The sequence below is a fragment of the Phalacrocorax aristotelis genome, chromosome 2, assembly GCF_949628215.1.
Source record: "Phalacrocorax aristotelis chromosome 2, bGulAri2.1, whole genome shotgun sequence".
NCBI classification, from domain to species: Eukaryota; Metazoa; Chordata; class Aves; order Suliformes; family Phalacrocoracidae; genus Phalacrocorax; species Phalacrocorax aristotelis.
The window spans coordinates 111815651-111843415 of record NC_134277.1 but is presented as its reverse complement, the minus strand read 5'-3'; the positions used below and the strand labels follow the sequence as shown (position 1 = coordinate 111843415).

Here is a 27765-nt window from a genome sequence, read left to right as displayed (position 1 = left end):
GTCCCCTCCTCGCCGGGGTCTGCCGCTGCCTTCCCCTGCGCCACCTGCTCGGCGGGGAGGGGGAAGCTCCCTTCCCAGCGCCCCCGGGCTCACTTTTCTCCTCACACGACCCCCGCGTTTTTCCTTCCCTGCCGGCACTCGGGTGGGAAGGGGGCCCGCGGGGCCGTTCGCCCCGGAAGGAGCGCCCTCGCGCCGCCCGGCAGCCCCTCAGAGGCAGCCTCCCCCGCCGTGCCTCGCCTCCTGCTGCCCCTCCCGCTCAGCAGGGGCGAGCACGGCGCTCCCGCTCCGCGCAGCCGCCGCCGGCCGGGGCGGAGGGTCCCGGGGCGCGCTGCCGGCGGCGGAGGGCGGGTCCTGGCGCCTGACGGTGCCCCGAGGCGGGGCGGTGCGAGGCCGTGCCGCCGCCTCCGCGCTGCCTGCGGCCGAGGGGGGAGCAGCGGGCCGCGCCGAGCCAAGCCGAGCCGCGGGGTTGCTGCTGCCGACGCCGCCTCCGGAGCAGCGAGAGCCGCCAGCGGAGCGGAGCGGGAGGTGCCCGGCCTGCGGCGCCGTCCGGTGAGCCAGCCGCCGGTGAGGGAGAGCAGGGTGGGGGGGAGCGGAGCGGGCGGCGGCGCCGGCGGCGGGATGGAGCCGGTGGCCCGGGAGGCGGCGACGGTGGGGCCGTGGCTGCTTCTTTGTGGAAGGAAAGTTTCGGTGCGGCTCAGCGCAGCCGCCCCGCTGCCTGCCCGCCGGAGGAGAGGGGGGGAGGAGGAGGAGGCGGCGTCCGGGCCCCCCGCCGCCGGGAGGGGCGGCTTTCGGCGGCGCTCCCCGTGCGGGGCCCTGCCTGCCCCGGGCCGCTTCGGCCGGGGGGTGCGTTCCCTGTCACCGGCCTCCCGGGCGCGGGCAATGGCATCTTCGGGGCCGGGGCCTCCCGGCAGGCGGCGGGGAGGGGGAGCCGGAGGGGCTTTATTTGGATTTTTTCCGCCCCGGGTGCGATCCCGCCAGCGAGGGAGAGCGGTGCTGTTGGGGGGGGAGGGAAACACGACAACTGGGGAGATACCGGATAAAAGTGCCGGGATGCAGCAGAAAGGATAACAGGGCGCCGGGGGGAGCCTGGGTAGGGGGTGGGTGAGCCCGGCCCATCGAGCCGCCGGGCGCTCCTGGGGTCGGCACCGCGCCGGCCCCGCTTCGCCGCAGCCTTTTGTGCAGCGACGGGGCGCGGGCCGCTTTCGGAGCGGCGTTAAAACACGCGTGGATGGCTCGTCCGGGCGAGCATCGTGCTTGCCCTGGCTCCTGCGCCGGGCCCGCCGCGCCCGGTGGGTTCGGGTTTGGAGCGCTCCCAGCTGCAGGGAAACTTTTTTGGTAGTGGGGAGAGCTCCCGGGTTGAGTTGCAGGGGTTCCCTGCCTCCCTCCCTCCCAGCACTGCACGGGTGCCGACGGCGGGGCGCCCAGCACGGGGAGGGTCGGAAGCACTTTATAGCCATTATAAGAAAGACTAATCTGACATAGGCTTTGAAAGTCCAGACTGAGTTGGGTTTTTTGCACGTTGGCTTGTCTTTCTACTTTTTTTATGTTTGGATATTGTTCATTGAGAGTGTTTTTTGTTTTGTTGGGGTTTTTGGGTTTTTTTTAGTTCATAAAGCAGAAAAACATTTCTAGGTACTGAAAGAAAGAAATCCAATGCCTCATTAACATTTTTTCCCCTCTTATGAGAACAATACAGGCTCACTGTAAGCTTGCCCAAACATGGGCTGCCTTTTATTACATATTGGTACGGTGCCTAGTGCAATAGGGTCCTCTTTTGGCTGGGTTCACATGCTAAACACAAGCAGGAGCTCACTGGCACGCTGCTAATCGTGCTGTATTTGTAACAAATACCACCTGCTGGGAAGCTGGGTTTCCACAAAGGCAGAAAGGTGGAATGCTTTGAACAAACCCAGTTTTGTCTGTTTGAAGTAGCAGATGCTTGTCTCCGGTTGACTTCAGTCACTTGCGTGGCGGCTCTTGAAAGTTCGTAGTTCAAAGCCTTCACTACTTTACTTTTTTATGCCTGTATTTTTTAAAAAAGAAGTGAACAACTTTGTGATTGACTTGAAAGCCTACGTGACATCTAACTGTCGGTGTGAAAACAACTGTCTGTCTATATTAAAGATGACACAGCAACTTACCTTCCACGTTGTAAAAGGTTGCTGTATAGCTTTGGTGCTAGACACCTATGTGTGCCTTTAGCCTGAGGAGATGCTACATGAAACCTATCTGTCTGCTTTAGGCATTTACAGAATTAGGTCTTCGTTGGTGGGTTTTCCCTTCTGAGGCAATATTTGTCGTCACTGCTTATAGGGTATCGTATTTGATATTGTAAACTCGAGATTGTTCACCTTAAGTTCATTGCAGTTTTAATCCAAAGGCGCAATAGGAGAAAGTTTCAAATAAACAAGTTAGCCAGGGGCAGAGGGGTTAGGTTTGTTGTTAAGCACCCCAGTTTGACTTTTTTTCCCCACAAAAGTTATTACTCTTTATTGAATGAGTTGCAAGGGGTAAGGGAGGTAGGATTTAACTTGTATTCCAGTAGCCTTTTCAGCTTCTGGCTTTTATTTCGGTGCTGGTTTAAGTACTTGTGAAAATTGCTCACCTGCAGGAAACATGAGGTCGCAGTATGTCACGGCGCCCACAGTCACTCTCCTTCTGTTCCTGCTGTGGATCCAGTCGTCAACAGGCTGCAATAAGGCGCTCTGTGCTAGCGACGTCAGCAAATGCCTGATACAGGTACGAGTCGTGTTTCCTTTATTTGCTTTTAAGCGTTTGAGAAACAGTTCTGAAGCTGTGTCTTGGAAAGGTCCAGTGTTAAAAATAACAAGTATTTTATGTTAAATAGTGGGTTTTTTTTAAGGAAGTTAATGATGGTCTCCTGCACATGTAAATATAGATTAACAACCATTTTATAGGTAAGTGCACATGTATATGGGCATGTTTCTTCTTTTAATGGTAACATTTTTGAGTCGAGGATTATGACTGCTGGGTTACTGTTAGAAGCTGCTACCACCCACGCTGTTAGTTTTCAGTCTCTTTCTTCTTTATTAGTGATATTATGAAAAAGCAACAATTTAAACCAGACTCTATTAGAAAGGTTTCTGTGGGCAACAGTTCTTTTTTTTTAAAGATATCTGCAATACCAGCAGTTCAAATGTTCCCATATCTGTCTGAGATGTTCCCCTTAACTTGCAAACTGCCCACTTTCTTAACTTTCCCAGTACAGGCAGAGTGTCAGTAGTTGACGCCTGATGTTCTCCATAACATCAGTTTTGTACAGCTGATGAAAAGATGCCTAAAAACTCAGATGAGAGAATTAACACGAGTAGGGACCTCACTTGTCTTAGAGTCCTGAGGTGCATCTGGAAGAGCTTTTTGATCAGTAGGGACCTGTGGCTACTAATGGTAATGTGCAAGCTCTGAAAGCATGCTGTTCTATCTTAAAAGTTAAAAAAAACCACAACAGACAAACCCAAAAAACCCTGAACAAAACACTCACTTGTAGGCAATGGATGTTAAATTCAAATCCAGCTGCCGCTTTTGACTCACTATGTGAAATGTTCACGCAGTGAAATAAACAGATTGAGACCAGGTTGCTGCTCTTATAGCAGGAGCTAAGAGGCATGGAGTGTAGCTTTAAGCATGCTTTTTGACGACATATTGGGAAAAAAGGAGCCATCGTGTGGTCAGAACAGAATAGAATAGACTATTTCAGCTGGGAAGGACCCGCAACATTCGTCTAGTCCAGACCAATTGGTCTAGTCAGACCAATTCAGGGCTGACCAAAAGCTAAAACAAATTATGAAGGGCATAGTCCAAATGACTCTTAAACGCTGACAGGCTTGGGGCATCGACCACCTCTCAAAAGCGTGTTCCAGTGCTTTACCACCCTCTTGGTAAAAAAATGCTTCCTAATGTCCAGTCTAAACCTCCCCAGGTGCAGCTTTGAACCATTCCCACACATCCTACCACTGCGTACCAGGGAGAAGAGACCAGCACCTCCCTCTCCACATCCCCTCCTCGGGAAGCTGTACAGGCCAATGAGATTGCTCCTCAGCCTCCTCTTCTCCAAACTAGACAAACTCAGAGCCCTCAGTTGCTCCTCATAGCACATGCCTTCCAGCCCTGTCACCAGCTGTGTTGCCCTCCTCTGGACGCATTCAGTGGCCTTCACATCCTTCTTAAGCTGTGAGGTCACTTGCATTTTCTTTAAAATAAACTGTTTTTTACTGCCTCTTTGTAGATTGGAAATGCAAAAGCACAAAAACCATGTGCCAGTAATGTGCTAGTATGTTTACTGCAAATGTATGATCACAGTCTGAAGAGGGATGCAGAAGTGGCATGAAGCGTTTCCCTGTTTACTTCATTCCATTGACTTCCGTATAAAATTTGTCTGGATCCATCCTGTAGAATGAAGACTGACTGCAGGCTCAACTGGCATCTTTCTGGCTTCTGCACTGCCATTGCTTCAATTACAAAAAAAAAAAAAAAAAAAAGGTAGAAATTGGTGTTGCCTTTAACTCAGCCGTGATCTGTAGAATTGTTAAATATGGGAGCGAGAGGCTTTTGACTTTTATGTTTCCAAAGACAATGTCAATGTTTTTGCTGGTATGTTGGGCATTGTACACTGTGACAAACTGATGCACTTAGAAGTTCCTTCTTATGCATTTTTAAATCTGGGCTTGAAACCTTTAAAAAGTAAATGCCAGTTGTGACACTGGATGTACGAGGCACTTAAATAGCAAGCACAGTGGTGCAGATATGTTGATACATATTCAGGAGAAAGCAGTTGGTCCAGACAAACGGGGATGAAGGGGAAAAAGTGGAATACTTATTGCTTCCTTTTTGGCTGCAGCTAAGGGATTCCACCATCCATAAAAGTACAGACATCTCCTTCTCACTTATATCGGAGTCAAGCTTGAGACACCCAGCATTTAAACTTTATTTTTATGAGCTACTCTGAATAGAGTATAGCCCATGAGAAGTGGAGCTAATGCTACTGGAATCCTTCCTCAGCTGGGAGTAAGACGTCTGAGGTTGAGCACTGCACGGAGGTGGCTCACATCACTGTGCTTCACTTGTATTATGTTGGCCTCTCTGTAGCGACACAGCCCTGTGCATGCAGAGAGACCCCTGTACTGCTTTACTTGTTGCAGGTGTGTTCTCCCTTTACTTTGTACAGGTGACGTGAAATCCTTTTTTAAAGCATTCTGCAAAAACTGAAAAGGTATGTAATTCTCCGAGCCTGAAGTAGCCCAGGCCGTGTGAACTGTGCGCAGTTGCGGGGGAATGCCGCTGTTCATTTTCACCGTCTGGCTGCTCTCTTCTTGCAAACAGGCCTGACATACCAGTCAGCATTCATTCTTTGTAGAAGAACAGATCAGGTCAGACTATTCTGATTGTGGATGTGAAGACTCCTAAAGCTTTGACTTAAAGCAATTGTCATCTTTCTTCTTGCCTTTTTTGTTTGTGGGTTTTTTTTTTTTTTAAATCTTCAGCGTTGCTGTGGCAGAAACGCTGCACAGCTATGTGAGGTGTGTGTTACTTCTCAGGTAGGTATACAAGTAGAATATAACCATGGTTGGGTTTTTTTTACCCCTCTAAACTCTTCCTTCTGGAGAAATCCAGACTTAAACATAAATTACTGTGTGAGTGAGTTTGCTTGACTGTTGCATGACATTTTTCCCTAACCTATTTTTATAACTGTTCTAGTTTGGCAAAATCAGTGGCTTGAAACCAAGATAATGTCACTCAGAGACAACTGGGGGAAGCAAACAGAATGTGAATGTTTGTCATCTGCATCTGCGTGCAGAAAGTGATGCTGCCTGTCTTAGAGACATAATGAGACAAAAGACCTGCTCTCTCAAAAAGCATACAGTTAACATAAATATTTTCACCAGCGTGGCTAGAAGTCAGTACAGTCATTACTACCACTCCTTAGGAGCTGCCCTGCTTAAGGGTGGTCCCTACATAAATATTTATTTTGTTAGCTCCAGAACAGAGCCTGAGATCAACAGCTCGCATGCATTCAGCTTTCCCTCTACGTCTTGAGGCTCTAGCTTTATTCATGCTCTCGTAGTCATCTACTTATTTTTCTGTAAGCAAAGGCCTATAAGAAAATAGCTTCAGGCATCTCTCCACATAGGCTTACCCTTCACAAACAAAACTTTGTGGCTTCCTGTAGTTGTTGAAGGAGTTGCAGATAAGACTTGGGAGTGCAGGTGGAGTGGGACCACAAAATTAGTTCCCTTGAAGGCTTTGGATGTGGCACCTTCCTATGTCTCTGGGATTGGGGGACTGAAGTCAATAACTTACTGTTATCTTGCTTTTCAGGTAGGCCACCGAGCCCTGGTTGCACACGACATGCGTATTGCAGTGTTTATTCTAGCACATCTGTTGTTGCCTTGGACACATGGGTTGTTTTGATGTTTCCATGTGCGGAGGAGATGAGAAAGCCTGTTACATTCGCTGGGTGGAGCAGAGGCGTATATTGTGTCCTTGCAACATGGAGGAATCCTTGAAGGCAGAAACTTCTAGGATGGGACGTTCTCACAATTGTTCATAGCAAACGGGTTTGAGGCGAGTCCCAGGCTGGCTCTTGTGGTGCAGAGCTACCTGCGGTAGTCCAGCTTGGGCGGTATGTCTGTGTTGGCTGGAAGCCAAGCTTTGCTGTCTCATCTGCAACAGCTCTTTAAACTACTGCTGGTTGTAGGAAACAAATGGTGCTATAGGTAGAGCATAGATTTCAGATCATTCTAAAGAGGGGTTGTTTTCTGGAGAATACAGGATTTTCTCTCCAAAACACTGTGTGCCTGCAGTCACCTTGGCTGGTGCAGTATCATTCTGATTAAAATCTCTCTTCATCTTTGTCTTTACCTCCTGCTAACCTTGTGTGCAAACTTCTTAGCTTGAAAGGATTTCCAAGACTTTTTAGCCCTGTGGTATGAAATAAACACCACTCCTTAACTTCAGGGCCTAGGCATCTAAAAATTACTTTTAGTGTGTATGCAGTGGCTGTAGTACGTAACGCGGTTGGGTTAACAAAACAGTTCTGGCTGGTTTACTTCCAGGAGATTTTCTGTTATTAAACTGTTCTAGGAAAAAACATTAGCTGTTTTTCTTTCACTCCCCCTTCCAGTTTGCAGAGATGTTGCCAGTACCATCAGGTCCTGTTTCTCACTGCACCAAGAAAATAGTCTCTGCAGTTTAAAGAAATCTTGGAAAAAATGCAGATGTTAAATACCTTGTAAAAAACTTTATTTGCTCTCTGGAGCAGAAGTATCTTTATTGTACAAACATGCCTGCTTCCTATTTAATGCTGTATTTTTGGAGAGAGAGGCTGATTTCTTGCCTAGCAAAATACATTCTCCGATGCACCTTCAGTAGTTCAGCTTGGGAAGTGGCCAAGTCAACTTATGAGTAATATTTTCTTCCACTGACGCCTCACCACCCCCAGCTATCAACAAGGAACGTTCCTCATTCTGCCTCGCTTCACCCACGTCTCATGTAAGCATTCTTTTAAAAAGATGTATCCTGTACAAGTATCCAATATGGATGAGTCAGGCAGAAGAACTCAAAAGTGGTTAAGGAAACCATGTACATGCAAACACATATATGGAAAAACATAGTTATTGCCCTGAAGAGGCAGAACTGTGAGAAGGGGGGAGCTGGAGAACTGTGCAGAAGACTAATTAGGTTGTTCCTCCTTCCCTCCTCCCCCTCCAGGTTTAAAAAAAAAAAAAAAAGAAAAAAGAAAATAAAATTAAAGATTACACTGTTCATAAGACCTTCCTATAAAAATAGTTCTTAAAATACTGGTATGTATAGTGATGCTATTCCAAGCTAGTGCTTACACATATTAAAGCTAAACTGATTTTTTTAAATTACGTTGCAAATCTGTTATTCAAAGTTCCATTTAGTTAAGTGAGAATACTCTTCTTAGACTCCCATAGTGCAATCTATAAAACCAAAACAACTTAAATTTAGTGAATTTTCTGGTTTTGATTCATATATTAGATTTAATAGTTTACAGAGGATTGCCTCCTCCCACATACTGGCTTGTTGGTGTTGCAGTGTCTTTAATAACTATAAATTGTTTGCCCAATTTTACTGTTGAAGAACCAATATACAGGATATTTTTAATACTAATACGTATGAATAGTCTTCTCTGGCCAGGGTAAGTGTGTTTTACTTATGGTTGTTTTTAAAGTTGTTTTATTCAGCCTTTTTATTCTCAAGGCTGACACAATCTGTTTATCAAACGGTAAGATAAATATTTTAGAAATGTGTCATTCATTCACATAAGTCATCTTTCCAAGTTTGTGGTGTCTCCTCTTGTGGAAAAAATTGTATATTTTGTTAAAGAGCCTGTTTTTCATCTTTCATTTGGAAATGACATAGTAATAGGTGATATTACTTTTTCATCCTCAAAGTTTGTTAAAAAATCTTGGTAGTTTTCCACTCTGTAAATAAAAATTCAAGACTTACTAAGGCTGCATATTGCAAAATTGCATGTGGAGCTGGGGTTCATGCTCAATCAGCAGGGCAAACAGTTCACATTAAACTGTGCAGGTGACAGCATTTCTCAGCATTACGTAGAACATGCAGTAGTTTGTGAATTTTGTTTCTTTGCTGTCTTCAAGAAGGTTTGTGATCTGGGGTGAAGGGAATGGAAACATAACAGATCAATGCATTTATGATGCTTTAATACATTGCAGCATGTCTGCAGCAGGCTTGGGGGTTTGTTAAGTTTTTGTCCAGAACTGGGAGCCCTCCAGCTTCATCTGCTGTATTCTTAAGCCAGACGTGGCCCTGGCCTTGCCCTCTGAAGCGCACCCTTCAGTCTTCTGTGGGCCTGTGCAAGCTGGTGCGGGAGGAGGCCGATCCCTGTGCATCTCACCAGGCTGTGGGCATTTGCAGTTGCCGGTGTTGCAGAATGAAGAGAGAATGGGGGTTGTATGCGATCGGGTGCATCTCTGCACCTTGCCTTGCCTTGCAAATGTACTCCTGATGTTTGGTGTACAAATGCCTCCTTTCTTCCCCACCTGATGCTTCTTAACAATAGCAGGCAAAGAGTTACTCAAAAAGTGGAGTTTTGCCCCCTCGGCTTTTTCCTAAAATGAGACTGAGGTGACGTTTGTGTCTGCCTGTAAGGAGTGGTGTCCCTGACCCAGCTGTGGTTACCTAGGGTGGAGCCTCGAGTGGCAACTCCAGGTTAGGAGAATTTCATGCCAAACCATTTTCTTGCCCTTCCCTCCTGACTGTATGTGTCTCCCAACCATGCTGTGGCGTGTCCCTCCCCTGCCTCTGGAGAATGGGATCAAAGAGCAGGGATGGACGTCATCTTCTCTCTGGTCCAGTGCATGGCAGAGATTTGCCGATGACTATTCCAGTAAAGCTGGGGGTGGGAAGGATCCCGTGGTCAGTGTTTCCAGTAACGGGCATTTTATTTTCTCACCAGTAGTGTGTAATGTGATAGTTATACAGACGTCATCAAAACCAAATTCTTAGACAGGACAACCAAATGTGACTTCTTGACTGTCCATGTTTTGCACTACGGCGTAATTGAAGCCCGTATATTATCATCGTGTAGCCACAGTCTTTTGGCTGAACTGGAATTACTAGGACAGATTTCAGCTAGAGGGAAGGAGACCGCCTTGTTTCTAGATTTCCTTCATCCATGTAGACTATATCCATGCTTTGAGGTCCCCAAGTGTGGTGACTTCAGCAGGACTGCTAAACCGGTGCCTTCAGGTTTAGGTGCGTGAAGAGAAAGGTTTGTCCTCTTCCGTGCCTTTTCCATTTTTCTAGCTTAAAAATGGTTGAAGAAAAATGTGTGTGCATACCATTTCACTTTCTAGAGGCTTCAGAAGTGTTGGAAGCATCCAAGGTGTCGATTGGCAGGGGAGGAGGGAGAGGACTGTTAGCAAAAATTAATCAGCTGGACCTGGAAGACAAAAATAATCTGGTCACTAATATTGCAAATGGAGAGCAATGTGTAACAAGCATTCAGAGACGCACAAAATCCTGTGGTCAGACGGCTTAGCCAAAAAAGTTCCTTTTAGAATCCACGAATAGGTGTCATGGTGGACATCATGAATCTTCTAGAGTATGAGCATGCTGCTTATAGTAACCTCCTTTTCAAACTAAATTATAACTTGTGCACACTATTTATATATAAAGAAACATCCTTCTTTGAATTTCCTGTTGTGATGCCAGAAACATTCAAAGAACTTGTAGATTCAGGCACGCATAAAAGTGCACACACCTTTCCCATGAATAGGACTTTTTTCTCTTTTAAATGCTGACTTCAGATTTGTCTTTAGAATTTCACCTTTAAAAAAAAAAAAAACAACTTGCAAAAGAGACCCTTTTGTATACTGAGATCAGTTCTTCAGCTGGAGCTATTTTACCATTTACTAACTGTATTAGTGTACTAAGTTTTTTTTTAATGCCATAATTTGGGTTGCGGCTTGAGGAAGAAATGCTGTGCCGTGTTAGCATTTTACATCTCGGGTTGCTGTGGTGCAATGAGTTTCTGTTGTTTTCAGGAGCTGTGTCAGTGCCGCCCTGGAGAAGGGAACTGTTCCTGCTGTAAGGAGTGCATGCTCTGCCTGGGCACACTGTGGGATGAGTGCTGTGACTGCGTTGGTAAGTTTGCCTTTGTTTGGGATTTTCTTCTTTTTTTAAATTGCTTCCTCCTGCCGCGTGCTGAGCTCACAGTCTTATAATAGAAGTAAAACATTGGGACAGAATCTGTGCTTTAAACATCTTACAGCTCATTCTGTGGGTACTGAATAAATTACTGGGGGAACCAAACATTTGAAGGCTGCATCTGCTCTATGGAGTGGGGGGTGGCCGTAGTCCAGATTTTGCTTGGATAATGTCATCGTAACCGACTCTTAATTTTGTCTGTAAACATAAACTCCTTTTTGAATTGTCATCTTGAGGAAACTACGCAACACCTGCTTCATGGTGTTGGATGCAGTATGGAGGTTTCTAGCTGTAAAGTGGTTTGACAGATGCCACACAAGGAGGATTTTAGGTTTGAGTTCCCTTGTGAATCCTTGGGACTAGTAGTAAATGTGCATGGCCCAATGTTTTCATCGTTCTTTTATTTGCAAAAAGAGCTCTTTGTGGAAGGTAAAAAAGAGTTATACAAGTTCTTACTGTAGGATTAGATGACGGTCTTTGAACACTACATGTTAGTAGTAGTAGTTGAGATTCCAGATCTGTGCAAGTGAATGCTGTCCCTGTTTAAGGAGGGTATATTCTAGTTCTGTCTCTTGGTTTAAATGTGTTGAAAGCTTCATCCTCCTGTGGTTGCTGTAAGTCTCTGCCATTCAAAATCCACCTGGCTTCTATGAAAGGGATGTGTCTCGAACGTTGTACCTGCTCTCAGCTCCTCTGGCTGGGTGGGTCTTTTCTGAATTCAAGAAGATGATTAGCTTCAAAATGTTCCTTTTCAGTGCAGTCCATTGCTTCTCCTGCTCCATCATGATGTGAATATGCTTTCTGACATCCTGCCTTTTGCTTGGTCCTGACTAGCTTACCTTTGCTGTACTGTCTTTCAGTAAGCAGTGGAGTGGCATGATCCTGTGCATGTGTGATTCTTCCCAATGGCATAAAGTATTTTCAGTCCCTGCACTTTTGGAGGATAAACATTTAGAAATAGGCCTTAGAGTTTGTTTTTCCTATTTGATCTGATATATTTCAGTGAGCTCCTTGAAAAGTGGGGAAATATATATATATAAAAAAAATGTTTTCCCCATCCCTTTTCCCTTCCAATGTCTACTTGATTTTTATAATGTAACACTGAAGTGTGCTGTTGTCATGTTCGGTCATGGGGCGGGGAATAGGATAGTAGGTTTTACCCAGTTCAGAACCGTTATCTGCTGTAGAAAGCAAGACTTAAGTGTGCCAGTCTTCTCTAGGGAGAGGAAGAACCTACCCCTTGGGCTTGTGAAGAAAAAGAGCTGAGTCCACACACATATTTTTTTTCTAAATCTGCCAATTGCTCGTTGTTCTACTGCTCTTTCCTATGGTGTTATCCAGGACAGAAGTTAGCAAGGTGTTAGGTCCAGTTTCCCAGTACTGAGTAGACTAAAACATCTCCTGATGGTTCTGTGGGTGCTTCAGACCTTGTAGGTTCTATGGTATGGTCCTATTCTTCTCTTTGGTGTAGGGTCATCTTTTCTGTAGCCTATTCAAATGAGGAAACAGGAGTGCATGCCATACCTAGCTTCCTGGACACAGTTCTTTGGTGATACGTGAGCTGATATTTAAGTCTCTCTAAGATGATCACATTTAATGTAAAAGCAGATAGGTTGTCGTGTCTTTCACTAATTTCAGGTCAGGAATTACCTCCTACCATCCAGCATTAATTTTACTTCTGGTCAGTTGTTGTCCTGTGTTTTGTGTGGATCTTCTCTCCCTTCTCTGACAGAGACAGTAGAGGAGGGAGAACAACAACCGGTTCCTCTTTCCTCTGTTTTTTTCTAAGCTTTGCGGGTTAAGCTTTTCTAGTTCTTTATGTCTACATCTTGATGTATCTGTATGAAACTCATACCTGGTTGATATCTTCCTAATTAAATTTTAGATGGGCATCCTTTATTAAAACTGCATGGTGAATATTCCAAGTGCTTACTAAAAGGTGATAATGCAGTGATAGAAGTTTTTGATTAAAGCAGCGAGTCCAGGAACGTCTGTGAAGACAGATGTAGTTGAGAGGAGCAGCAGAATAACTGTTTACAGTAGGAAGTCTGTGTAAGTGGAATTATTTCTTAGTGTGACCTGATGTTGTTTGGAGGAGAGGCCTTTTTTTTTTCCTACCTAGTACTTGGCTCACCTCTTTATAGGAATATACTATCTTGTGTTGTTCCTATTATTAAATGCTGTGAATGCTAACCACTTGCTTAAGATTTGCCAGATCTTATGCTAATCATCATGGGCAAACTTCACTCTGTTTTGTTCATTATGGAAATCCATCTACTTAGATTGAAAAGACTGTGGTTTTGTACAAAGTTCTAGTTAAACACGATTTCTGAAGCTGGAGTTCTAATGCATCTGCAGGGCAGCAGTTGCTTCTCTGGTTGTGTGGGCCAGGTAAACTTTGAACATTTATGTCCCATATCGCTTTGATACTTTAAGGATTGGTGTGCTTTGCAGCTGTAGCTGACTAAAACTGTCTGTGAAACTACGCAAAATGATATCCAGATGTACACAAGGAAAATGGGTTTCTCTGTCTCTTGCCAGGTGACTTCTAATGGTGTTTTATGGCTTCTGAGTTTAAAGATCTCTGTAGATACAACTTTTCTTTTAAATCTCGTTTTTTTCAGTGTTCGGATTAAACCAAGATACCCTTCAGTTTCATTGCTAGTAATAAATGTTAGTGTTTAAGTGGTTAATGAAAAACTGGCACCTGCATTGCGTATCACAAAAATATTTTGTAGGAAGTGGCAAAGAGAAAAAACATTACAAGGTTTCAAAAAAGATACCACAGAAGACGTTGAAAAATAAGGAAGAGGTAACCTGGAAATAAGCATTTTGCCTATTGAGACTCTTCCAACTATGTAGCAAAATGAGGTTTATTTCATTTCTCTAAGCAGGTAAAGGAATTCAGACTTTTGCTCCCTTCTGATAGTCATCTTTGCATCTCTGGCAGACAACTAAAAAGATGTAGCACACTGCTGCAGCAGATGAGTCTGAATACTTGAATTGTGATCAAAAGTTTCATGTACCTCGGGACTTGTCAAGATATTATCTTCGTTCAGTCTTAAGCTTTCATTCTGGATTTATGCTAGTATTGATTATACTGTGCTTTGTCTCTTTTCCCAGGGGAAACAAGCCCTTCGTTGAACTCTTCATATTCTAAACTGTGATGCTAGGATAAAAAGGGAAGCAAAGTGCTATTTTGATGAGGTTTTTCTTTTCACTTGGATCTCATAAGTCACAGGTGTGTTTTGTGGAAGTCTGCAGAGACCTGAAACCTGCCATTATGGAAAGCTCATCCCGCTGTATTTGGTGGCACTTCTGCTGTTGAGCTAAAAGTGGGATATATATGAAAGGGCTCTCTTCTGCTTAGCCAAAAAAAAAAAAAAGGCAATTTAAATTTTCTAAATGTTCCCACCTGTTTCAAGGAGAAAAGTTTAGGGAGTTTCATTTAACTTATTCTTTCACTCCTCTGCAGGTATGTGCAATCCTCGCAATTACAGTGACACCCCTCCAACATCCAAGAGCACTGTTGAGGAGCTGCATGAACCAATTCCTTCCCTTTTCCGGGCGTTGACAGAAGGGGATACTCAGCTGAACTGGAATATCGTTTCCTTCCCTGTGGCAGAAGAACTGTCACACCATGAGAACCTCGTTTCCTTTTTAGAAACAGTGAACCAGCCACAGCATCAGAATGTCTCTGTTCCAAGCAACAATGTCCACGCACCTTACTCTAGTGACAAAGGTAATGAGTATAGTGTCTAAATTCCTAGCACTTCCTCTCGTCTCTTCCAGAGGCCTTCTTGGTGCATCTTCTGTGCTTGTCTGTATTCGCTTCCTCTTTTCCTGTAAAAAAAGTCTGAAAAGTTCAGTCTAATTCGGAGCATGACATAACAAAAGGAATGAGGCAAAAGTATTGAGGAATGTGGAAGATGGTGATAAAGTGTCTGATGATCTTAGGAGATGCTGAACCACATCAGTTTATCTCTATAATCCCTCCTGTGGCATGAGGCTCATGTTCATGTTATTTCATGTGTCCTGGGATGAACATACTACTTTGACTTTAAAGCAAGTATCTGTAGCTTAGGAGACAGGACAGACCAAAAACTGAATCCAAATCACATATCAGTGCAGAGGTAGGCAACTGAAATGCATGGCTTCAAAGGCTTCACATGCATAAAACATTGTATCTGGAGTAGATGTTTCTTTCTTTCATATGAGCTGGCATAACTTTAACTCTTTATACGGATATTTGTAAGAAATCCAGGATTAATAGCGAACCTGAGTGAGGTTAGCAAGATTGCTGTTTATGTTGAGGAGGGATATGTGACAGACAATCTTTAAAAGTAAGCAATTTGGGGGCAGGGGTTCAACTTATGGACTTATTCCTCTTGTATTAAGTTTTTTATATTCGCACCTTCAGTTTAGAGGACAGACTTAAGAATATTGTTGGGGGGGGAAATGAGAAGTTTGAGGTAGTGACAATGGTGGCATAAGGAAAATACTCTCATACTAAACCTGAAATACTTTTCCCTGCAAATCATTACATCAGATGTGAAAGAATCTCATAAACAGTTCATAGTGAAGTTGCTGCTTAACAGGGGAAAAAGGAGGCTTGTTTTATTAGTGTAATTAATGCTTTGCTTCCTTCCCAGCACACACTTTAAATATTCATAACCCCGTATGTTGCTGTTGTGATGGCTCTTTTATCTTATCCATGAGAGATACCCTAATTGATGACCACACTGCTTTTCCATACCACTGTGAACCTTCGACCTAGTTAAGTTTCTGAGTAGGACTGCTGTTGATTAAATGGGACTGTAATGGCAACTTTTCTAATTTCCTCTGGTTAAGGCACGTTAGAAAAATAAATTAATTCCAGAACTGGGAAGCCAGATGGTCAGAAAGCATCTCATTCGTATGTCTCTGACATTATTAAACCACTTGCTCGCCATTATGAGAATGATGCAGAAAGCCATGTTAAATGGCAAGCCACAAAAAGCCCTGTGTGCAAATGCTACAGTATTTAAAGACGTAAATTATACTTGGAAAAAAAAATTATGCTTGGAACAATCTTGAATATATCCCACTGTACTTAGGTACTGCAGCCCAGATGGCTGTTCCCTGACAGTCCTTTACTACCGTACCAACAGGATGGGCTAATGATAGTTTTGGATTAAACTTGGAATTTGCCTTGCATCTCAAGGGTGTGGAGGAGTTTTGATTTTAACAACACAGACAAGTACATAACACTGCAATTTTCTCTTAGTCAAAAGTCTCCGTTCCATTTTCTAAGAAAGTATTAGAGATCAGGTTGAGAGAGCTTTCACTGGAATGATGACAGTCCAAAACCAACAGTTATATTTGAAAATAATTACCAAATGCCACTGGTTTTCAGGCTTTAGTAGACGCTTAGAACAGAAATAAATGTCAGAGCTGTTCTTGTAATCATTGGCTATGCCTCCTCCATCTTAGTGATCACTGAAGAACTGGAGAAGGTTGAAAATGGCTTTCAACATCCTAAACTTTAAGTGTCTAGGTATGTAAGCGTGTTGAGGAGTGTGTCATTTCTTGGTCACAATGTAGGTAACTTTTCAGAAGCCGAACTGAAATTTGCTTATAAAACCACAGATGATTCAAGCAGTGAGAACAGGAGAAGGTGGAAAGAAAAGTTGGCTGCTGGCCTTGGTCAGTTGATGTTTATTATAGTGGAAGCAAGTACAGCTGGAGAATTACACCTCGTGTATTGGGTGTTGTGTGACCTATGGGGTGGCATTTTTTTTACTACTTTTCTTGAGTTCATTGGGGACGCAGTAACCAAAAGGTGGAGGGGTAGTAGGTCAAGTGCCAAAGAGCCTAGTGAGCATGGGCACAGAAAGGGAGCCCAGAAAGTTGCTGGAGTTTGATGGCTCCTGCCCATGCAAAGTTCAGTCACACAACTGAGCCGCTGTAGTTTAACAAGATAGCACGTGTTAGAAGAACCACTGTAGCAGAGGGTGGGTCTGCACATGTGTATGTCTGCATCCTCAGTTGCAGTAAATACAAGCATAGCCTGCAGTGGAAGAAACTGAAGACTCTCTCTTTCCTTCTCCCCATCTGGGCTGCTAGGCTTAAGGGCAGATCTTACAAATGGAGGTGTCCTTAAGGTGACCCACTAAGCAGTTGTCTTCAAGGCTGTGACATTCAGGCATTTGAAAGAATATTCCTGTGAGCAGGAACACAGATGCTTTATGTTTTCTTGGCAGTGCTGTGCCTCCTCCATTTTGTGGTTCTTCTGTAGCTCCTTGCATGCTTCACTCCAGCATGGTGTGCTGGCAGCATCCTGTTGGGTTGCGTGAAAAGGGGAAAGGGCTAATGAGAGGTGGATTTTTGGTAAGGGGACAGTCGTCTCTGTGCTGTCTCCTGGAGTGCATCCCAAAATTTGGAAATGCTCTGCCTACAAATACCCCTTGTCATGTCATGTAATACAGTTCTGATTTTAATTTCAACGTGCGTTCATGCAGGGATTGCCATTAAGCTGGTCTGGGGTGTCAGACTTGCTTGATGCAGTTCTGGGTGAGTGCCAGGAAAAGCAGCACTAGCCACGGGAACCCGCAAGCTTTGTGCCTGAGTGGCGTGAAGCCACCGGCCCTGGGAGGGCAGCAGTACATCTGGGAGGAGGTGGAGTGCGGTGGGATATAAAGCATTCCTTTCTCACCCCAGCCACCAGACCGTGAACTTCCCCGTTATTATCTTAATGAGTGTCTTCCCTTTCCTCCTGTGAATTGACTTTTAACATTTTAGCTGCCAAAGTGTGTGTGTGCTGCTGGAGCTGCTGTAGTTCTTCATATCAGTAATTTCTGGCATTTGAGCCACTACTGCAGAGAGGATTGCGATGATTATTGATCTACAGCTATATTTATACTTCATTCTTTTTACTTTACTTTTAGCTGATACCCTCAGAGCTCTGAACTGTGAGTTCAGATGTTTAAATATGCTTAATTGTTTCAGTTGATGACAGGATGTTGGCGCGAGAGAGAGAGAGGGGAACTAGATAATCTTTTGGCAACTGATGAAACAAAATCTGTGTTGTATTTAAGGGTTTCTGACTTACACTGCTTGGTGATGCAAGGGATGGTGTCTGCTCTGCGCTTCCACTCCCCTCCAGTGCTACCCAGGTAGAGGAGAGCTAGAAATCCAGTGAAGTTGCATCTACCTCTGTAGGTAATCTAGGAATATTTTTTTTTAGATGTTTCTTTTTATAAGTTCTGATTGGCATAAATGGTATGGCTGCTGGCTGGAGAGTTACATTTTTAAAGTACTTTTAGAGCTACTTATAAACAGACCAGCAGACAACTAAACTTACATAGCACCTTTAACTTCAGAGGTGGCATACAGGGAATTGTCATTAACTGGGAAGGTTTTTTCATCTTGTAGATAGGCATTTTTCCTTAACTTACAAGAATGGAATTGTTTTAGTTGCTAAATTCCTCTGTAGTGCACCAATACAGCTCTTACTTGCAGCACAGGCAGTATCATAGCAAAGCCTGATAGAAACGTGAGTCCATTTCTTCTGGTCACTTTTAATTTAGACTGGATTGTTGTTTCTCCTAGACAGCATTTGCTGAGTATGAACTGGGGGGGAAAAAAGGGTGAGAAGCTCATGTTCTGGAAAAAAGAATGATGCTACATCCTTCTCCCTCCCTGCACCTGTAGTCTGTAGTCCTTGCTGTGTGAGAATTGGCAAAATGCAAATGAAAGAGCTGTTACTGCACTAAGTAACGTCCTTTTTATCTACACTGAGGGAGCCAAGTGATGACTATGTAATTAGGTTTGTGAAACAATTTAAATACTCTCCCGGATCCCAGCTGAGCCTGTAGGCATGTATTTTTTTCCCCTGTGTAACTCTGTTTCTGCAGCCTATAAAGAGGGATATAGTGCTTGATGGGAGGAACTCTTGTGCTTTCAGTAATTCAGCATCTACATGGGCATGGAGACGCTGCTGAGGAGGGGACCAGGAGTGTCCCATGACGAACGAAGTGCTCTCTGGCCAGTCTGACTCATTCAGACCTGGCAAGTCTCTGAGTGAGCGAGACTTCAGAAATGGTTTGGTAGCGTATACAATGGAGCGTGTCCTCCAGCTGCTTACGAGAGCTACTGGGAACCAGCCAGGTCTACTGCTGGCTCTGGCCTGCCGTGTACAGTCTGTCCTCTCCCCTTCGCAGCATTTTTGGACTGGTCCTCTAGGGCCTAATCCTCTTGGCTTGTGTGCAGGTGGAAATAAACTTTCTTCTCCACTCTCTAGCCAGTCAAGATTAATGTCCACGGTTGTTGCCAGCACCCTAATGCAGTTGAGGTCTGGCTTTGGTTCACATTTTGGTCCTGGGAGAGTGGTCGAGGAGACCAGTCTCTCCAGTCTCACACGGCCTGACTGCTCTCTTCTGGCTCTGGCAGGGTTATGTGCCTGGTGCTGCCCATCTTCCAGCCTCCTTCCTTCTGGAGATATTTTCACTTGTACAAAAGCGCACCTCAGCATTACTGCTGAAGAAAGGCTTACGTGCCTCCAGCTGGGGCATGATGCACAGAGGGAACATGCCAGGCCGAGTGGGTCCTCATGGGGAGGAAGCCACTCTGGGCATTTCAGTCCTCTGAGGAGATGGTGCTTGAAAAGAGGGCCAAACAGGAGTTGTCTTTGTAGTGAAGAGCTAGATGGTGCCTCTGTGTGGATCAGAACTACCATGGGGATTCTCAGCAGTGCATTAAAAACTGGATACTGCTGCTCTGAAAATGAGGAACCACTGTGACTAGCCATCTTCTGCAATGAGGAGGCGTAAAAGGGGAAGGACAGCTTTCAGGTAGACCAAGCCTGGACAATAAGCCCTGCTGTCAGAGGAATAGCAGAGGCGAGACTGCTGGGAGGGGATGCCCGTAAGAGCCACCAGCTGCTTTATACATCCTGCTGCTGGAGGAGGAGCAGTGCTTGGTTTTCTAGGGATGGTACTGGCAGTTGTGCCCATCTGCTGCTGTACAAGTGCTCCGCTCTTTGTGCTACAGCCTGCTTTTCCAGAGGCTGTGCCTGTGTCCTGAGCCGCCAATGTAGTGTGTACGTTGGCTGGATTCCACTGACCAGCAGACAGAAACTTCAGGCATAGGTAGTTCAGTGTCCTTGATCTTTGCATCCTAGAAATCACACGCTGCTCATCCACAAGAGGTTTATTTCAAGTTTAAGCAGGCATAAGCTGATGAATTGGGCTCCTCCAGAACTTCTGAACTGGTACTGTCACAGATGAGGCTAACACGAAGATGAACGCAAGCGTCCCCCGATGCAGATAGGACTAGTTCTCTGGTATGAAGACGAACTGCAAGTGATGTGAGCAGCTAACCCACCTCAGAGCATGCACAACCTTCCTGACAGTCTTTCTTGACTCAGTGGCTTTCCTTTGCATGTTGCAAGTAGGAGTGCAGTGATCACCGTGATAGCAGTGAGCACTTCTAGCCACCCTTTGGGGAGGACTCTGGTTTCTTCAAAGAGTTGTTCCGCTACTATCTAGAGAGAGCCATGAGTCATTTTGCCTTCTCAAGCTGATCCAGAGATTAGGTCAGTCAGGAGGAGATTGCATCTCAAAAGCTCATTTTGCAGCAAAAAAATCTTTCTGGATTAGCCAGGATTTCCTGTTTTGGGGCAGAGGCTGTGTGCCTTCAGCCTGACACCTTCTAAGTCTGAACTTACTTATGGCATTTGAGGTCAAACTTGAGAAGAAAACTACTAAAAAGGGATCAAAGGAGTGAACTGGGATTAAGCACGAGGTTAAAAAGAGTATGTGTGAATAAAGTAACCTTAGTGAAGCTGTAGATATGTTGGTTGGGTTTAGGCAGAGGTTTTGTTCTCTAACTCTTCCTCTGGTTGCTGTACCTCAGGCTTTATTATAAAGGGACATAGAAATAGAATTGCCAAGAACGGGACAGGAGTCACACTGCCACAGTGTATTTTGTTGACATTCCCAGCAGTACTTCAGGTACTCCAAGATCTCTTGGACAGGTGCAGCTTTACTCACAGCACAGCTTTCTGGGGAGCAGAAAACTGCTTCAGCTATGGGTCTGCACCTCCTCCCCAAGATCCTTATTGCCTGGTGCACTGTGTGTGGTGTCTGCAAGAAGTGCACATCAGTTCAGAGCCTGAACAAGGCTGTCAATTCTCTCTTGCTTTCAGTGGGCTGGCTGCATGTCCTGTGACCCTCTTGCTGTTCAAGTAGTAGTAAAATAGTTTGACAGGGATCAGGGTTTGCTCATATATGTTTTTACAAATGATAATTCTTAAAAGGGTAGGCATTCTTTCCAGATATCACGGAGGAGGACATGTCCACAGACAAGTTGGCAGGTACATTGTGCTCTCCTCTGTGTTGTGCTGTTTCTTGCCCCATGCCCACAGATATCATCCATTGTTAGTGCCAGGGAAACTGACTGCGTAGATCTGATGGCTGGTAGGTGAGAGACCCTTGCTAGCCTCAGCTCACCTTTGGACCTTACCTTTGGAGCTTGCCATGAATATGCGTACTACTGAGGTTGCTAATCTTTGGGGCACCAATAGTTTGAAGGGGAGGTTCTGGTGCACTTCAGCCTCCCAAGACTTACACATAAGAGACTGAATAAATGCCATGGTTAACAACTATATTGCTCCGAGAGTCTTTTGGTTACTCACCCTTCTCCATATCTCTGTAATTGTTCAAAAAAAACCCTCACTCTCTTGGTTTACCATTTACATTTGGATTACATTTTTCTAATCCATGTTGGAATGTAGGTCAGTATGTTTTTCCTGCATCCACGCACCACAAGCAGTAATAGGCTAGAAAGCCCCTTGACATCTCCCACTCACAAATCTGTTCGATGCATGCAAGTGAGACAATTATGTTTGCAGGCAGCTTTCGGTTGTGCTTTTCCACACAATGTGCCAAGTTATCTTGGGGGTGAATGTGATGCGATCAAGATCCTTTGGAGGATGAACAAAGATATGGTGTAATCACCCGGACAGCACAGAAGAAAGATGGTAGACTCTGTCAGCTTGGAGAATTGGGAGTAGACTGGGGAGGGAAGTTTTTGTTTTATAGTTGTGGTGAATGCTTCAGCTCCAGTTTGATGTTGCAACACCAAGTTTCATGGCATATCAAGTAATTGCATGGATGTTACAAGAGTAAAGTCAGCGCTTAGGCAGAAGGGGTTTTTTGCTATAAAAAGAAGAAGAAAGCGTGCAGTTTCAAGCTGAGGAAAATGGGATTCTCTAGCTCTGTTATTTAGTGTAGTTTAAGAATATTGTTGAGTTGGGGGGAGGAAATGTTTACACTTAAATAAGAGGGCTTTGGTGCTTTTTTAAGTAACTTTTCTAAAACTGAACTTTTTAATGGTAGCATATAGTTACTGCTGGCAACTGTGAAAGTAGATAAAGATATTACCTTCAGAGGACGTGTGCTTGCTGCTTATTTTGGCATAGCCCATCCTTACACTTTAAAAGGTATCCCTCGTAACCATGGGACATTAAAAAGAAAAAAAGCAAAAACCAAAACATTCTTGCCCGTGACTGTAGAAATAAGTTAATCCAGAGGCAGAGCAGGCAACAGGTTGAGCTGTAGGCACTGAAAACTTGAAGTTGACAGATCGCACCTTGGGTCTCTCTTCTCTCTGCTTTCACTATCACCTGTTTTTTCTTTGTCTCATCGTCATCATGATTCGCAATCCTACTTCAAAAGCTGCGCATTTAACTAATTTTTAACTAACCCTTAAAAATATTTTAAGACCTTTTAAACCAAGTTTTTTTCCCCCCTCTTGGTTTAGAACACATGTGTACTGTGGTGTATTTTGATGACTGCATGTCAATACATCAGTGCAAGATCTCTTGCGAGTCCATGGGAGCATCCAAATACCGATGGTTTCACAACGCCTGCTGTGAGTGTATTGGGCCAGAGTGCATCGACTATGGCAGTAAAACTGTAAAATGTATGAACTGCATGTTCTGAAGCAGGAAGGTTGTAATGTAGCATTACTGAGGCCAAAGTAATCTCTCTCAGTTAAAGAGATGGGGATTGCAAATACTTGTTTTGGTGGAGTGCCTGCTGGTTGCAACTAAATGTACTGGATTAAAAAAAGATGTATAGAATCTGGAAACTTTTTTTTAATTCATGTAAGCAAGGCTAACTAGTACAAGTTTCAACACTATGTTTTAAGTTTATTTTTCTTTATTTCTGCTCAAATGGTACAGCCATGCTCATCCTTGCTGTTCTGATTGTTTTCCTTTGATTTGAAACTATTGACTATACCGGTTTTCAGAATTTAGTACTATATCTAGTAGTTTAGAGCAGGGAAACCTTAAGAATATGGTAATGAGATTCCCTTCATCTAAGTTCAATAAATAACTGAATGGCTGCGAGGTTGGAGGCAGGGGTGGTTCTTTAGGGGACGGGGTTTTTGTTTTAGTTTCTGGGGGGGTTTTTTGTAACTTTATTACCTTGCAGTTTTTGAGCTTAGCCTTCTATTGCAAAAATGGTATTTGGGGAAAAAGAAAAATTCATGCTTTCTCTTTAAGTTCCACACATGGGCTGTCATGGATAAAATCCTAACTTCTTAGAAGGACTGCCCAACAAAACATTATGTACGGGACACTCTTCTTCCACTTTTCATTTGCCCTACTCTCGTAAGTACATTGGGGCGTGTGTTGTGAAATTTATGTATATACCTATATATGTATATATTAAAAAAAAAATCTTTTCAGTCTTCTCTAAGATACCAAAATAAAGCTGTTAAGTGCAGTTGCATCTCCCTCCTTTTGCACTGTTCTCTCGGGTCCCTTACTCCCTGAACGTTCAGTCCAGTAAAGGAAACATGAAAAGTTATTACGGATTTAATGACTAAATGAATAAAGAATGAAATGACATGAACTAGCAAGTGGTATGGGGTTACCAGTTGAGCAGTTGGCAGTAGGCATGGCCCCATTTAGTAGTTTGCTGTGAATTCTAAAATATAATTTTTTTTTTTCCCCCCCCATGAAATGTTGTCAATGAAGAGGGAAGATGAGTCTGCAAAGGCAAAATTAGGATGGTCTGATTTTTAGAACATTCTGTCCATTTTTCTAAGTAAGGGTTTTAATATGGTGACAGTTACATAGCAGTTGCTATGACCCAGTTAGGTCTCCATTGATAATGGTACTAAGTACAAGAATAAAGTGCATGATTAGTCAATGATCAGCTTTTGGTATTTATAACGATGTGTGTTTTAACTCCTTGGAATTTTATTTAATGCATATATGCATATGCACACACAAACCAGAATTTGACTATTCATGTTTCTCTCACTAACCTCAGTCTAGAGGGATTAAACTGTTTTCTAGTTGCACCTGTTTATCTGTACCATGTACAAATGAAAGCCGTCATTTTAAATTTATTTTGTTGAAAAGTTTGCCTAAATGTTTTTTTTTCTCATGATACAGTTCTTTCAATATGATGAATAATAATAATTTTTAAAAAATCTAGTCTTGTGAAATGATATTACTTTCTTCAGTCTCTTTCAGCTAAGTACTTGAAAGGTTAATGTTTATTGTTTTGAACTAGTGGATAATGGAATACCTTCATACTTTAAACTCACAATTAAGTGGTAAAAAAATCATAGATGTGAGTAGAAAAATTTAACATATCAAGAAGGAGTTGTACTTCCTACGTTTGACAACTCACGTTATCTTTTCTACTGCATGAGTTTCTTAGAATTAACAGAGAGAAAGAATGTGTTGAAGTAGCAGTGACTCATTTTAGCTGGAGGGTAGTGCATCATCGTTCTTGACCAAGATAGGAGACATACAGTAAGCGTCCCTACAGGTCATGAGCATGCTTTGGATTCTTGCAGTGTTAAATTATTGGAAACATTATGGTAGTTCAGAATCTTCTTGGAGGGGGAAAAACAGGGCTGATGTTTCTGGTCAGGCACCTCCTGCCTCATGGATCTGTGATACCGTTTACTGTGACTCCATTTACATCATCAGAATTTCACTGTGAGGTCAAGTCAAGGGAGCAGCAGGGGTGGGGAGGGAGGACTGGCCTAACAGGTGTCCAGGGAACACTCTGGGGAAGGGGAACGGCATAAACATGTAAATACAGTTGTTGTTCTAACAACCTGAGGGTAGGTGGTAAGGATGCACAACTTTCTGGGGCTTGCCTTATTTTTTATAATTCCTGATGCTGTCTAGAGTTTGCTGTAAGCGTTGTGTGTATGCAAATGTCATACAGCAACAGCCAGTGTATTTTATTATGATGAGTGTTTTAAGAGGTATTTTAATAAAAAGACAATACTGGTTCCTGTGTTTTCTTTCTCATGATTTTCTTAGGGCAAATGTTACCAGGAAGCATAGTATAAAAAAACCTGATCTTAGATGGATGGAACAATACAGAGAATTATTAAATCTCCAGCAGTTTTTTCCAAAATTAAAATTGTAGTTGCCTTTTAAGATTTTTCTTTACAAAATATTCAAAATAGTCAAAATATTCTTTCTCACAGAAATCTGACCATGTTGGAAGGTTGGTTGTTTAGACCTACTCCATTTTGCAAGAAAAATAATAATTTATTCTGGGGTCTCTTTTTTCAGCTAGGTCTGGATACCAGCAAACCATTACCTGCCTGAGTGCTTTAGAATACTTAAGAGCATGCTTTAAAAACTTTTCTAGCTACGAATCTTCTCTAAGTATGTAGCAAAACGTACTTAGATACAAGACGTTGCAAGGAACAAAGCAGATCCCTTTCAAACACATCTAAGATTTAAGGCTGCCAAAACCCAAGTTTTTAATTTATTCTTCATTGCTAAAGTATTTTTACATTTCCTTCTTATGCAAAGATCTTAGAATGGTGTGACTCCAAAGAGCTCATGGGAGGCCTGAAGGCATAGTTCAGTGTCACACAGCTCTCTTGGCTCTCTTTATCTCCTGCTGTGCAGTCGTACTTACGGGTAACTGATAGTTTTTTACCCAAAACTGTTTCTTCCAGCTTTTTCTTCATATGTTCACGCTCTCATTGTTTCACGTGTGTTTCTGCATGCGGCCAATCAGTTTCTTTCATAAGCTACACCTTGTTATGACTGCTGTGTATTCCTTTATTGCTAATGAGAATTACATAGTGTATCTAAAGCTATCCCAGAGTAGCGCAGCCCACGTAGACTCCCATCTCTCCATGATAAACTCGCCCCCAGAACAGGCTTTCCTGAAGTAGCAGTGTAACTGAGAGGGAAGAGGAAGGAATTATTCATTAACACAGCTTTGTCTTTTTCCCGTCTTTTTTTTTTTTTCCCCTGACAAAATGGTTTCTAAATCTCTCCTCCATTATTTTATTACATTTACGAGGGCTCAGGTACATCAGCAAGGCTGAATTTCAAAGCAGAGAATTTGCCACCCCAGAATCCTTGCCTGACTTTGTCCTTAAAGCAGTAATAATTTACAGAGTGAACATGGGACAGGGAGGGTGTAAGAAAGTGCCTTGCCCTGTGTAAGTGGGCCTCAGACCACAATGAGTTTTCTAAGTCAGAAGTCATCCAAATGTGTTTCACATGGCAGTAAATTGGTATCCTTGGCACTGCACACAATCACTTGTTTGTCTTCAAAAAATGGGAGAAGATTCATTCTGGGTTCATTAGGTGATGGGCCCATTGTGGGTGAACTCCTGTTGGCAACAGCCTCTGATAATACTTATTTTTCAGAGCTGAGAGCCTCTGGCGACTGTCACTTCAAGTGGAGATCCTCACAGGCAATCATCTCAAATTACTACGGGATGTTTCTGAAGTAACCTTTCTCTCTTCTTTTGCCAGAAGTAACACAGCCTGTGTATAACAAAAAAAGAAACATTAGCTGTGATGTTAAGTTAAATAAACGAGTGAGCCCTTGCTGCTAAGCTGTTTCTTCCGGAGGGGAGACAGTAAATTGGAAGTTGCACGGTTATGTAATATGTTGTGGAGACAATCTCTCTGTGCTCCAACACTAATCGGAGTGTTTACAACCCTCCCTTTTGTATTTTCTACTCAATAGCACGAATTCCTGTGGGGGACCTTTTACATTACCGCAGGAGGTTGCACAAAGAGCCCATTTGACAGGGACTAAGCAGCATTGAATCTCAAGTGACTAAATGAAGCAGGTGGCAGGCTGCCACAGTATTAATGTGTCCAATAGCCCAGGGATTATGTCTGAGGCTGTGGGAATGAATCGGCCTGCTTCTTACTGAAACAAATTCCCTTGTTGATGAGGAATCCTGAAAAGGACTCAAATTTTGCAGGTGCTTACCATAACAGAAGCTTGCATTGTAAGGGACAGAGAATACAAAATTCCTTTTAACATCACTATAAACAGGATGCATGTTGAGATGGAGATGTGTTTCTTGGCACAGGTCATCTCAAAAGTCGCATCCAGAGCGTTTCTCCATTTTCTTGTATTCCGGAGAGTGGCAGAGAGGAGCGGGTAACGAGTCAAGGTCAGATTCGTTACACAAGATGAAGCCGAAGGCTGCTCCATTCCCTGTCTGAACTGCAAACGTGGAAGTCAGTAGCAACGTTATTGGGAAGGCAGGCTAGAAGTAAACGCCTATAGAGCTGTGTCAGCTCTTAAATTTGTATTAAAGGCTTTTGATGTCTGCTGACTTCCTACGGTTACAGGTTTTACCTCACAACGGCTTTAACCGTACGCTGCTTTAATCACTGCTAGCGCTGACGCTTCCTTGTCAACGTGCCCAGCAGAGCCGCCGGGTCGCTGCCCGCCTGCCCTCAGCCGCTTCAGGAAACGTTAGGACGGTGCGTTACCGGGCTGTTACCCTCACTGAAGCGGGACGAATCCCGTCAGGCAGCCCCTCGCCCACTCTCCTCGTCCCCTCCAACTAGCGATTACCGCTACCACCGCGGGCCTGAGGGGCGGTGAACGGGCTCTAAATATGACGGGGGGAGCGAGGGCACGCGCGCGGGGCGCTCGCGGCTGGGAGCTGTAGTCGGGCGGGCGGGGGCGGCCGCCGCCCCTGCCGGCGGACCTCCACGGGGGGACTACAGCGCCCGTCGTGCCCCGCGCGCGG

At 43.9% G+C, this 27765-nt stretch overlaps 1 protein-coding gene and 1 long non-coding RNA gene across 3 annotated transcripts; one reads left to right on the top strand and one right to left on the bottom strand.

Moving 5' to 3' along the window:
* Positions 1–372: 372 nt before the first annotated feature.
* Positions 373–25024, top strand: TWSG1 (twisted gastrulation BMP signaling modulator 1). Of its 2 annotated transcripts, none has more exons than XM_075084688.1 (5): positions 373–564; positions 2612–2739; positions 10554–10653; positions 14192–14458; positions 22519–25024. In XM_075084688.1, the coding sequence occupies exons 2-5, from the start codon at positions 2617–2619 to the stop codon at positions 22698–22700; spliced, it is 672 nt and encodes a 223-aa protein (XP_074940789.1). In that variant the 5' UTR covers positions 373–564; positions 2612–2616; the 3' UTR covers positions 22701–25024. The 2 variants fall into 2 exon arrangements, with proteins under 2 accessions (XP_074940789.1, XP_074940788.1); XM_075084687.1 differs by having other exon boundaries at positions 378–549.
* Positions 24983–27632, bottom strand: LOC142053293 (uncharacterized). The gene is made up of 3 exons (XR_012659160.1): positions 27366–27632; positions 26991–27230; positions 24983–26533 (listed from the first exon to the last, which is right to left on the bottom strand). It is a non-coding gene; the product is annotated as an uncharacterized LOC142053293 (long non-coding RNA).
* Between the last annotated feature and the right edge of the window lie 133 nt (positions 27633–27765).